General features: G+C 43.5%; 1 protein-coding gene across 1 annotated transcript in view; it reads left to right on the top strand.

The window, feature by feature from the left end:
* The window catches only part of LOC144506757 (prostaglandin E2 receptor EP2 subtype-like), a 40438-nt gene extending 30736 nt beyond the window's left edge, over positions 1-9702 (top strand). The window contains 4 exon segments of the mRNA XM_078233113.1: positions 7-52; positions 54-353; positions 355-702; positions 6910-9702. Of these exon segments, the coding sequence (XP_078089239.1) occupies positions 7-52; positions 54-353; positions 355-702; positions 6910-7167 (952 nt within the window). The 3' untranslated portion in view covers positions 7168-9702.
* The last annotated feature ends 4002 nt before the right edge of the window (positions 9703-13704 follow it).

The raw sequence follows: 13704 nt of genomic DNA, 5'->3' as shown, positions 1-13704 counted from the left end.
GGTGGTGGGCAACGTGCTGGCGCTGGTGGTGCTGGCGGCGCACCGGCGGGAACAGCCGCAATAAAGTGTCCCTCTTCCACATCCTGGTGAGCGGGCTGATCGTCACCGACCTGCTGGGCACGCTGCTCATCAGCCCGGTGGTGCTGAGCGCCTACGGCGCGGGCCGCTCGCTGCGGGAGCTGGGCCTGTGCGACTACTGCGCCTTCGCCATGTCCTTCTTCGGCCTCACCTCCATGTTCATCCTGTTCGCCATGGCGCTCGAGCGCTGCCTGTCCATCGGCTGCCCTTACCTCTACCGGCGCCACGCCAGCAAGCGCGGCGGGCTGCTCGCCGTCCCCGCCATCTACGTGCTGTGCGGGCCTCTTCTGCTCGCTGCCGCTGCTGGGCGTCGGCGAGAACAGCCAGTACTGCCCCGGCACCTGGTGCTTCATCCAGATGCAGGTCCACTCGCTCCAGCTGCGCCACCGCGTCTACTCGCTGTCCTACGCCGTGCTGATGAAGCTGCTGATCGTCGCCGTCCTGCTGTGCAACGTCTCGGTCATCGTCGACCTGTGCCGAATGTTCCAGAAGCAGAGGACGCGCAGGTGCTCGAGGGCGGCGCACGCTCGCAGCGAGCGGTCTCCCCAGTCCGAGGAAGTGGATCACCTCATCCTCTTGGCCATCGTGACAATTACTTTCGTCGCCTGCTCGGTGCCACTCACGGTGAGTGTCAGCCTCACTTCTCTCTCCTCACACACCTCAGCTTAGGGGCGGCATGGTGGCACAGTGGGTCAGCACTGCTGCTGCCCCAGGGAACACGGCAAGGAGTCTCACAACACCAGGTTAAAGTCCAACAGGTTTATTTGGTAGCAAATGCCATAAGCTTTCGGGGCGCTGCTCCTTCGTCAGATGGAGTGGAAATGCCCCAGGGAACCCCAGGTTCAATTCCCGTCTTCGCGGGGGGGTGGTCGCTGTCTGTGCACGTTCTCCCTGTGGCCTGTGTGGGTTTCCTCTTGCGCTGCCAAATAAACCTGTTGGACTTTAACCTGGTGTTGTGAGACTCCTTACTGGGTTTTCCTCCCACAGTCCAAAGACGTCCTGGCTAGGTGCATTGGTGTGGAGGTGCCGGCCTCGGACTGGGGTAAACACAGTAAGAAGTCTTAACAACACCAGGTTAAAGTCCAACAAGTTTATTAGAATCATAGAAACCCTACAGTGCAGAAGGAGGCCATTCGGCCCATCGAGTCTGCACCGACCATAATCCCACCCAGGCCCTACCCCCATATCCCTACATATTTGCCTGCTAATCCCTCTAACCTACGCATCTCAGGACACTAAGGGGCAATTTTTAGCATGGCCAATCAACCTAACCCGCACATCTTTGGACTGTGGGAGGAAACCGGAGCACCCGGAGGAAACCCACGCAGACACGGGGAGAACGTGCAAACTCCTCACAGTGACCCAAGCCGGGAATCGAACCCAGGTCCCTGGAGCTGTGAAGCAGCAGTGCTAACCACTGTGCTACCGTGCCGCCCAAATTGATAGCAAACGCCACTAGCTTTTGGAGCGCTCGCTGCTCCTTCGTCAGGTGGAGTGGGAGATCTGGCGATGCTGGCGGCACACCGGCGGGACAGCCGCAATAAAGTGTCGCTCTTCCACATCCTGGTGAGCGGGCTGATCGTCACCGACCTGCTGGGCAACCCTGCTCATCAGCCCGGTGGTGCTGAGCGCCTACGGCGCTGGCCGCTCGCTGCGGGAGCTGCGGGACCAAATAAACCTGTTGGACTTTAACCTGGTGTTGTTGGACACTAGGTGCATTGGCCATGCTAAATTCTCCCTCGGCGTACCAGAACAAGCACCAAAGTGTGGGGCTGGGACTGGGGGATTTTCATAGTAGCTTCATTACAGTGTGAATGTAAGCTTACTTGTGACTAATAAACAATTGTTACCCTCCTCCAATGGCACTTTAACCTGTGACTCTTCTCTCAAGGCATTTATTGGGAACAAGAAAGTCAATGAGCCAACGAGTTTTGCCAAAAGAGAAAATGCTGGAAAATCTCAGCAGAAAGAAAAAAGAGTTGAAGTTTCAAGTCCAGATGACATCTGGACTCAAAACATCTGCTCTTTTCTTTCCTTACAGATGCTGCAAGAACCTGCTGAAATTTTCCAGCATTTACTCTTGGTTTCAGATTCCAGCATCCCAAGTAATTTTGCTTTTAATGAGTTTTGCCAACCTGTTAAGTTGGAAAATAGAATCATAGAAACCCTACGGTGCAGAAAAAGGCCATTTGGTACCTTCCCGTCTGCACCGACTCTCTGACAGAGCATCTTAGCCAGACCCTCTCCCACGCATTTACTCCACTAATCCCCCTAACCTACATCGTGGGACCAATGAAAAACCTGTCATGGTTTTCAATAAAATGTGCCGCCCAAACTCCTGTTTTAGAATTGTGTGATCAATAGTTTATCCATTAGTGTCACAAGTAGGCTTACGTTAACACTGCAATGAAGTTACTGTGAAAATCCTCGAGTCGCCACACTCCGGCTGGCGCCTGTTCGGGTATACTGAGGGAGAATTTAGCACCTAACCAGCACATCTTTCGGACTTGTGGGAGGAAACTGGAGTACCCAGAGGAAACCCACGCAGACACTGGGAGAATTTGCAGACTCCACGCAGACAGTGATCCAAGCCGGGAATCGAACCTAGGTCCCGGGTGCTGTGAGGCAGCAGTGCTAACCACTGTGCCATCCGGAGGGGGGAATAGGAAGGGAGGGCACAACTCCTACCATGCGAGTTAATCAGAGGGAATGTTAGATTCAACCCACCAGAGTTGAGAGTTTCAGACCAGCTTGTGATAGCAATCCAGAGTGTAATTTACCAAACTTACTTTGAAGGGAATGTTCCCAGTATAAGTTAATAACATCTAGAAAGGGCAGAAGATTTAAGGGGCAGAAGAAGATAATCTAATCTAATCTAAGCATAATGCCAATGACAAAGAACATTATTCAAAATTATAAACAAACTAGTGTATTTTACAGGCACCTCTTATCAAGCATGTCAGAATATTGACAATTCATGTAACAACAGAATTTTAAATGTACCATTAGCGTTAAATTTGTTCAAGCTGACATTGTCTCTGATTCTAGGTTAGTTATGTGTACTTATATTGATTTTGGATTTTTGTTAATTTGATTGAGTTAAAATTATGACGAGTCTTAATAACCTGCACTAATAAACTATACTATACCTAAGTGTCATGATAAATTATTGCCAAATTATATCAGTTGCATTTCTGAGGCCTAAAACTTTTAAAAAGAGATTCAACTTCTAGTTGCTAACTTAAAGAATAACACAAGGTTTCAAATTTTAAAATTTTTACTGTAACAAATTACAAACCATTAATTACTAAACACTATTTTCTTTTTATAGGCAACTTATTTTTTAAACTACAGAAAGGAAAATGCCCCTTTGACACTCATTACCCATTACAGTCTGTACCGCAAACAGTCCATAGTTGCTCCCAGCTTCCAGTGGTTTCCTATATCCCCATTTCCTGAGTAGGAGTTTCAAGTGACCGAGGCGCATTCCTCAGTTTTTGGAGTGTGTCTAAGATCCACCAGCAGTAGCAAAACTTGTTTTGATGATTCTTCTAGAATGAATTTCCTAGGATCCTTAGATGGCTGCAGAAAATGGCTCTTCAACTAGAGACCATCTCCCTCCTGCATTTAATTTTGGTAACTCACAAGCCAAAGCAGCCTTTTATCCACATTAATCCACTTTAGAACTACTGCCTCTCTTGCAATATTCACTGATTTGTAGGAAAGCCTGTACATTAATCTCAAAAATGCCGCCTTCTGCACTCTTCCCCATGACAACATGAAACATGAGCCTCTTCTCTAGGTAGAAATGCTAGTTAGCTATCCTTGGCCCCCGACTCCTTTTTATCTTAGAAGTAAATAGACAGTTTACAGCATAGATCTTAACAACTTTTAACACCTTTCTGGGACTGGGTGATTCCCTACTATTAACACACAGGCTACTGCCACTGTCTCCATGTGCAAATACCTAACTTTCTTTCCCTAAGTTTTCCTTTGATCTCTAACAAACAAACCACCCAGACTTACTGTTAAGCAGACTTCAGAACAGATCATATGATCCAGTTCGTTTTACCCTAAATTTAAAATACATTTCCAAACATAATAAGGTACATAGTCAACATCTTTTCCCAAAGATAGGGGAGTCTAAAACTAGAGGGCACAGGTTTAAGGTGAGAGAGGAGAGATACAAAAGGGTCCAGAGGGGCAATTTTTTTCACTCAGAAGGTGGTGAGTGTCTGGAACGAGCTGCCCAGGCAGTAGTAGAGTAGTAGTAGTAGGCAGTAAAAAGCTTTTGGACAGTTACGTGGGTAAGATGGGTATAGAGGGATGTGGGCAATTGAGACTAGCTTTGTGGTTAAAAACTGGGCGGCATGAACAAGTTGGGCCGAAGGGCCCGTTTCCATGCTGTAAACCTTTATGACTTTATAACATATTCAATATTACATAGCTATACATACCTTTTATATGGTTGAAAATTTGAGGATGGAAATGTTAAGCTTCCTAAATAAAGTTGTATCTACGTTATTTTTTTCATAATTTACATATTGAGGTTATTTTCAGCCTGCGTGCGCTGTCAGGGAGAATGGGTTGAAAGTCCAGAGAAAATTGGGAAATGTGATTCTTTCTGGAGAGAGCGCGTTCCATGATTTTCCCCAACAACCCACCAGTGACCTTGCGAGGTTCACACCAACAAAGGGCGAGAACCTAATTTTAATGCACTTAGACTAAGTTAGATATAATTATCGGACCCTTCCCCACCATATTTTGCCCCCTCGTCATATTTTCAAACAAGGTTGCAAGGTTTACAATAGGTTCACCCAGACACGAACCTGTGGTGGGGATCCCTCTGGGGCGCAAAGGTCAGGATAGCCTCTGGGGGAGAGGGTCATGCGCCTCGCACTGCCCCCTGACACTGGCAATGCCAACCTGTGTCGGGGCAGGGGTGGACCCAAGGAGCCTTGGTGGGGGGGGGAACATGTACGGATAGTGGAGAGGGAGAAAGAGTGTGCACTGAAGGGGCAGTGGGAGTTGCTGGCAGTTACTGTTGGGGAGAGGGAGATGCCGGCATTGATGGGGGGGAGGGAGAGAGAGAGTGATGCAGGCGATGACTGTTGGGGGGAGGAGACAGGGTGGTGGAGAGATGCCAGCATTCATCGGGGGGGGGGGGACTGATAAGGGCACTCCGAACTCAGCGCAGCCGGACTTTATCATTGTGTTTAGGCCCCACCGCTCAAAATGATGGCATGAAACATGTCCCAGTGTTGTTTTGACAAAGTGATAAGATCTGGAGAGAAAACCTGTGTGTTTCTCTGGAGAGAAACATGCAGGTTTTCAGTCAAATCCTGACACTTTGTCATTTTTTGGTAAGATTCCAATCGGTATCTTCATGTCCGTCATTTCATGTGAGGACAGAAGGACCATTGTCAATCATAAAAGTTATTATGAAGTTGTCATAATATTCCATGACATCATAGGAGTATGAGTAGGCCCTTTGAGCCTGCTCCACTGTTTAACCAGATCATGACCGATCTTCTACCTCAACATCATCTTCCCGCACTATTCCTATGTTCACTGGTATCTAGAAATCTATCAACCCCTGCTTTGAAAATACTGAATATCTGAGCCTCCACATCATCTATTATCATCTCTATGATCCAGTCTCTGAAACAGGTTTTATGAATTTGGATGCGAGTCATAATGACAGCAATCCCTAAGGTTGTTTGAATGATTGTTTAAAATAAATTGCCAGACAAATTACTTTATTGAAAAGTGTAAAAGTGATATGTTGGCTATTTTTCTGATTCTTCTACTATCTATCCAAATGCAACGTCCAACTGTAACAATATTGCTGCCAGTTGATAAGTTGCCTTTTAAATCCACAGTGTAAGAAAATATTTTAATAAAAAGAGAAAACAAATCACTTGCACTTTTTAAATAAAGGATTTGCACATAGGGTTCCTTTAAAGAATGGTTTTAAAACTCCAATATAATCAATGAATCGTATCATTGAGATTATCATATTTTAACCTTATTTTAAATAGCAACCAGTTTTTACAAGGCCAAAACCGGAACTGTCAGCTTTCTTAGCAGTCCCCTGGAATTGAGGATGAATTGCTTTCACTCCAGTTTGGTAGGTTCTGAGATGACTGATAAATCCAATGTGAGATCTGCCACATGCTGGGCAGGTGGTACTTGAAGGGCTGGGTAGATGAGTTGTTCGGAGGCTTTACACTCTCTCCGATGTCTCAACTTTGCCTGTGTGTGTTTGTTGCAAAATCTCCCAATGTGCTTAGTAACTTCCTGACTAAACCTTTTCCATTTTGGTTGGTCACAAGCCAGGGGCTCCTGTGAGTTGGCAGGGACATTAGACCTCTTCAGGGATGCTTTGAGGACATCCCTTAAGTGTTTCTGCTGTCCTCCTGGGAGTCTCCTGCCGCAGCCAAGTTCTGAGTGGAGCAGTTGTTTGGAAGTCTGGAATCAGACGTACGAATGACTGTCTCCTTCCTCTTGAAAAGAGAAGGCTTGAAGAGTGACTTAATAGAGCTCTATATTCGTGAAGAAAAACAAAACTAGAATAACCCATCAATATAAGATGGTAACCAAGGAATCAAGTAGAGAGCTTAGAAGAAATCTCTTTATCCAGAGAGAACTGAGAATGTGGATCTCACTAGCGCATGGAGTAGCTGAGGTGAATAGTACAGATACATTGAAGCTAAGTAATCACATGAGGCAGGAGGAGTTAAATGAGGAAGAATGGAAGGAGCATCAAGAGGAGGCCTTTCTCTGTGTTGTATATTTTATGTAATTCTGTATTTGATCTCTTTATCCTAGGTTCGTGCATACATCGGAGCAATTTATAAATATGAGGTGCACAGCCGTAATGATGATCTTCAGGCTCTCCGATGCTTGTCATTTAATTCAATAATTGACCCGTGGGTTTTTATTATTCTAAATACATCAAAGGTTAAAAAGATGGTGTCCAAGATATTGTGCTGTAAAATTACTTCCAGACGCCCCGAACTACAGACTACTTCTTTCATAAGGATTGAAACAGTCAGACAAGAGTCACTTTGGAACAGTCAGTCCTGATACTTTCAACTGTGTTGAAGATTTTTCTAAAATCTAGTAGTTATCAATCGACCCGTTATACAAAAAGTTGCACTCTGTGACACTGGATGGGAAATCACACAGCAATTTGCTTCCTGACTGTTGCACTGGATAGCACAACAGTTTACAACCATCAACAGGAGAAGGAGCTGTACAGAGGACTTAGTCCTGATGACCATACAGACACTAACTGCCAAACATCGTATTTATGTCTCTCTGAGTTTTACACATATTTGGAAAAGTACTGTGATGTTTGTAATTTTAATTTCAGAATTAAAATTATGATTGGTTAATATGTAAATTAATATTTTTCTACACACAAAATGTTTCAGCTTTTTAAAAAATATTTATCTTTCAGTTTTGCTTCCAGTTAAATATCTAGAGGTATGTTTTGCTAGGTCTGTTATATAAGGATATCAAAGTTAAAATCTGCCATGCTTACCAAACTTTACGACCAAAGTGAAAATAATTATTCCATGTTTTTTTTTAAGCTAACCCCCACATTGAGACTGACTACTGTCACCAATTACCAAACTGATGTTTGAATTGGCAGAATAGGATGATATGCATCATGATTCATAATTAATTAATGGATGTTTGTCTCTCTCTGTGCTGGGGTCGATTCACAAATAAGTCCCAAATGGAGGCCAACTCAGCAGCTAATAATTTTCTACCAATGACCAATATCAGACATAGCTGGAAAATGAACTTGGATTCATCAGCTGGAATTCAAGTGTTCGGCAAAAAAAATTACTTTTGACCTACGAAAAGTACATTTCATATCTGGCATAGATTCCTTCTTTTATCATATAGTTTTAAAAAACCCTTCTTTCACTCAGTCAACAATCAACTTACATTATGTGTTTTTTTAAGTTTAAAAAGTTATTGTGTTTTTGTTGTTTTACAAACATCCAGCAGGATAATAAAACATTGTCATATTTCCTTTTGAAATGTGCAGAGTTGATTTGGAATGTTGTATGCAGCACGACATGGTATATCCAGAAATATGCCTGAATTTTGAATCAATTTCCTTTGGTGATAATGCAGCTGAATTGTAAAACAGTAATTGTAAAACATAAGAGCTAATTTATGGATCAGTGGCTTCTGGGACCAGTCTGGTTCTGAAACCAGCTGTTGGAATAAGCTTTCATATATTTATCTTAAAATGTTTTAAATGTAAAACTATGCACTAGTTAAAGCTATTACAAACTACACGCATACTACAATTAGTCCATCAAATTACAGATTCAAATATGAATGATACAGATCTATCAACATAAGCCTGAAGTTTCATTAATATACAAACTGCATTGTGTATATTTCTACTTTTGGTTGTATACTGCATAATGGAACCTTTCTAATACATTGCAAACAACTTTTCTATAAACGTGCAGATGCTAGTGTTTTTCTTTTTCTTTGCCTCTCCCAGGAGATTTCATGCCTGAAGTGTTGGGATATAAAGGGAGGGAAGAAAACTTTTAGTCTTAGTGCTCTGGCCATTACTGCATGAGGCAGACCTGATGAACCAGCTGATCTTTTTCTGCCCATCAGTTTCATATGTCACAAATTAATGCAGCATTGGAAAGCCCAAGTTGGCTCAGTAAAAGTTTCTAGCATATTCCAAAAGCAGTAAGAAACCGCTAACGGGGTCCCACGGGTCATGTAAAACTGGAAGCATCAAGGAATTTGTAAATGACTTCTCCAGGCCTGGAAAAGTTATGGAACTTTTCAGAAAAGGCCAAAAGTCATGGAGTTTTATGAAGACAGGAATAAGACTCTTCTGACTTTGGGCAGAATTCCAAATTTTTCTGTTTTTTTCTAACTCCTTCTTCCTCCTCTTCCTCTCTGTAATCATTGTCACATGTCACATTTGTTTTCTCTCCTACTTGATCCCACCCATTACATTGCTGATTGGCTGTTTTGGACATTGCCAGCACCATAACAAACATTGGCTGAAATTTCCCAGTCCCTCTGTTTCTGCATGCCTCATGTGAGGAGAGGTATATTTGTTGGTGTTAGGTGCAGGTTTTTGTTGTTGTGGAGGCAGAGCTCTTGGCAGGGATTTATTTTGAGCTGAAGCAGGGTATACAAGTTAAGACAGAGCAGGAATAAGCACCTAGTGGAGGAGATGATAACATCCAAAATGATGATGTGTGCCTAGAGTCAAGACCCACATGCTCCAAATTTTCACATGAGACCCATTAAAATTGTCTTCATGAACATGGAAAAACTTTATTAAAGGTAGAGGAAACCTGCTTAGAACTTCCCTAGAAATTGAGTTTGGTTCACAACTTAAATACTTTGTGTAAGGTTTAAGGCTTCCAATATATGCAGAGAAACTTAGCTCTTTGCAAAATGAAAAGTCAATAAAATTGGAAGGAGGGTAAATTTTCCAAATGAAAATGCAGGGGTAAACTCAATGTCCTGAAAATATTGCTTAAAACTTGCAACTAATTTATATTCACTATTTTGTGACGACTAAATATAATTGCTAGTCTTAAAACAATAAATCACACTTTCTGCAATTTTTTTCTCATTTTTCTTTTATATCAAACATTCAATAGAGGAATTGGGAAATCTAGCACTTACTATTCACCCTTTATACAAAAACATCTGTTCATTATATATATTTTTCCCACACAAATTGTATGCTCAATGGGGCAGATGTCTTCCTCTGTGCTGTTAACCAAAGAAGTTCCTCTCAGTGCTTGCAGCACATTCAGTTTTAACATATTCTGCATAGAGAATAACGTAAACTTACTGGACAAAAATACTATGGAACATATTTTTAGTAGTTCACAGCTGTACATACCTATCCTAAATATAAGTCTGCAGTGTTTGCCATGTGATGCTTCATATGATGTAATTAATATTGAAGCGTACACTTCTGAATGGGATGCAGGAGCAGAGGAACCTGGGAGTATATGTGCACAAAATCAATGAAGGTGGCAGGGCAGGATGAGAATGTGGTTATTGAGACATACAGGATCCTGAGCTTTACCAGTAAGAGCATAGTGTTTAAAAGCAAGGAAGTTATGATAAGCCTGTAAAAACACTGGTGTGGCCTCAACTGAGATATTGGGCGGGATACCCTGACTATTGCATATTGATTGGCTGACTCAAGTTGGAAGGGGTGGGATGGAGGAAGAGTTCTTAGAATGCTGTCGGGATAGTTACCTTGAACAGTATGTTACAGAACCGACAAGGGAACGAGTTATCTTAGATCTGGTAATGTGTAACGAGGTAGGTAGAATTAAGGATGTTCTTGTGAAGGACCCTCTTGGGTCAAGTGATCACAATATGGTCGAATTTCTGATACAAATGGAAGAGGAGAAAGTAGGGTCCCATACCACTGTCCTCTGTTTGAACAGAGGGAAGTACGGATAGGATGAGGGCTGAATTGGCTAAGGTGGACTGGGAGAGCAGACTGGTAGGTAGGACAGCTGAGGAACAGTGGAGGATTTTTAAGGAGATCCTTTTCAGTACTCAGCAACAATATATTCCGGTGATAAAGAAGGGCTGTAAGAAAAGGGATAACCAGCCGTGGATAATGAAGGAAATGAAGGAGAGTATTAAATTAAAGACCGATGCGTACAGAGTGGCCAAAAATAGTGGAGAATCGGAAGATTGGGAAAACTTTAAGAGACAACAAAGAACGACTAAGAAAGCGATAAAGAAAGGAAAGATAGGTTATGAAGCTAGGCCAGCTCTAAATATAAAAAATGATAGTAAAAGCTTTTACAAATATATAAAAAGGAATAGAGTGGCAAGAGTGAATGTTGGACCCTTGGAGGACGAGAGGGGGGATTTAATAGTGGGAAATGAGGAAATGGCTGAAACTTTAAATAAGTTATTTGTGTCGGTCTTCACGGTGGAAGACACAAATAGTTTACTGAATATTAACGATAGAGGGTTGGTAGGAGGAGAGGTACTCAATACAATTAATGTTACCAGGGAAGCAGTGCTTGGTAGACTAATGGGACTGAAGGTGGACAAGTCCCCGGGCCCGGATGGAATGCATCCCAGGGCACTGAAAGAAATGTCAGAGGTAATAGCGGATGCGTTAGTGGTTATTTATCAAAATTCATTGGATTCTGGGGTAGTGCCAGCGGATTGGAAAACGGCTAATGTTACGCCGCTGTTTAAAAAAGGAAATAGACAAAAGGCGGGTAACTACAGGCCGGTTAGCTTAACGTCTGTAGTTGGGAAAATGCTGGAATCCATCATTAAAGAAGAAATAGCAGGCCATCTGGATAAGAATGGTTCGATTAAGCAGACGCAGCATGGATTCATGAGGGGAAACTCGTGCTTGACGAACTTGTTGGATTTTTATGAAGATGTGACTAGTGCGGTTGACGGAGGGGAACCGGTGGATGCGGTGTTTTTGGATTTCCAAAAGGCGTTTGATAAGGTGCCTCACAAAAGGTTGCTGAAGAAGATTGGGTCACACGGAGTTGGGGGTAGGGTGTTAGCGTGGATTGAGGATTGGCTATCCGACAGGAAGCAGAGAGTCGGAATAAATGGGTACTTTTCTGGTTGGCAGATGGTAACTAGTGGCGTGCCGCAGGGATCGGTACTGGGGCCTCAACTATTTACCATTTATATAGACGATCTGGAGGAGGGGACTGAGTGTAGGGTAACAAAGTTTGCAGACGACACAAAGATAAGTGGAAAAGTGAATCGTGTGGAGGGCGTAGAAGGTCTGCAGAGAGATTTGGACAGGCTGAGTGAGTGGGCGAGGATCTGGCAGATGGAGTATAACGTTAACAAATGCAAGGTTATTCACTTTGGAAGAGATAATAGCAAATTGGATTATTATCTAAATGGAAAGAAATTACAACATGCTGCTGTGCAGAGGGACCTGGGGGTCCTTGTGCATGGGACGCAAAAACCCAGTCTGCAGGTGCAACAGGTGATCAAGAAGGCAAATGGGATGTTGGCCTATATCGCAAGGAGGATAGAATATAAAAGCAGAGATGTCTTGCTGCATCTGTACAGGGCATTGGTGAGGCCGCAGCTGGAATACTGTGTGCAGTATTGGTCCCCTTATTTGCGGAAGGATATATTGGCCTTGGAGGGAGTGCAGAGAAGGTTCACCAGGTTGATACCAGAGATGAGGGGTGTTGATTATGAGGAGAGACTGAGCAGATTGGGTTTGTATTCGTTGGAATTTAGAGGGCTGAGGGGGGATCTTATAGAGACCTATAAGATAATGAAGGGGCTGGATAGGGTAGAGATGGAGAGATTCTTTCCACTTAGAAAGGAAGCTAGAACTAGAGGGCACAGCCTCAAAATAAAGGGGGGTCAGTTTAGGACAGAGTTGAAGAGGAACTTCTTCTCTCAGAGGGTGGTGAATCTCTGGAATTCTCTGCCCACTGAAGTGGTGGAGGCTACCTCGTTGAATATGTTTAAATCACGGATAGATGGATTCCTGATCGGTAAGGGAATTAGGGGTTATAGGGATCAGGCGGGTAAGTGGAACTGATCCACTTCAGATCAGCCATGATCTTATTGAATGGCGGGGCAGGCTCGAGGGGCTAGATGGCCTACTCCTGCTCCTATTTCTTATGTTCTTATGACTCAGCTCACCCCAAAGCCGGAAACTCCTGACTGATGTCATCAGACCATTCCATGGTCCACCCCTCGCTTGTTACGTTTCCTGTGGTGGGTGGAATGGGAAAATTCACGCCATTATGTCCAGTAGAGTGCTGGTGGCTCAGTGGTAATGGGACTAATAGTCCAAAGACCCAGGCTAATGCTCTGAAGAGAGGGTTTCAAGTCCAACGAATCAGAATTTAAATTTGATTAATAATTCTGGAATCAAATGCGATTATCAGTAATCGCGACCATGAAACCCATCTGGGTCGCCAGTGCCCTTTAGGGAAAATAATCTGCTATCCTTGCCTGGTCTTATCATCCATTATCCACAGTAATGTGGTTCACTATTAACTGCCTTCTGAAATGGCCTAGCAAACCACTCAGTTGTATCAAACTGCTACAATATCAAAAAGTGAAGCCAGAACTACCACCAGGAATGACAATAGCAAACCCAGCCCTGTTCACCCTTACTGATGTCTAGAGCTTGTGCCAAAATTGGGAGAGCTGTCCCACAGACTAATCAAGCAGCAACCTGACATAGTCATACTCACTAATCCTTACAATTTCCCAGTCACTGCCATCACCATCCCCTAGAATGCCCTGTCTCTGGCAGACCCACCAGAAGTGGTGGTGCCAAAGTCAAATTCCATGAAATCTCATAGCATCAGGTCAAATATCGGCAAGGAAACATCCATTTGAAGAAGCACTGAGGGCGAGATGGGAGATTTCATTATCCATCCCCAAGAGCAACTTAGTACCACCACTACTGATTGAGTTGACTGAATCCTAAAGGATACAGCTACTAGGCTGACATAAAAACAGAAAATGCTGGAATAACTCAGCAGGTCTGGCAACATCTGTGGAGAGAGAAACAGAGTTAACGTTTTGAGTCTGTACAACCTCTTCAGAGCCTTGACTTGA

The sequence above is a fragment of the Mustelus asterias genome, chromosome 18 (assembly GCF_964213995.1).
Source record: "Mustelus asterias chromosome 18, sMusAst1.hap1.1, whole genome shotgun sequence".
NCBI classification, from domain to species: domain Eukaryota; kingdom Metazoa; phylum Chordata; class Chondrichthyes; order Carcharhiniformes; family Triakidae; genus Mustelus; species Mustelus asterias.
The sequence above is the reverse complement of the archived record's forward strand: the minus strand, read 5'-3'. Positions and strand labels throughout refer to the sequence as shown.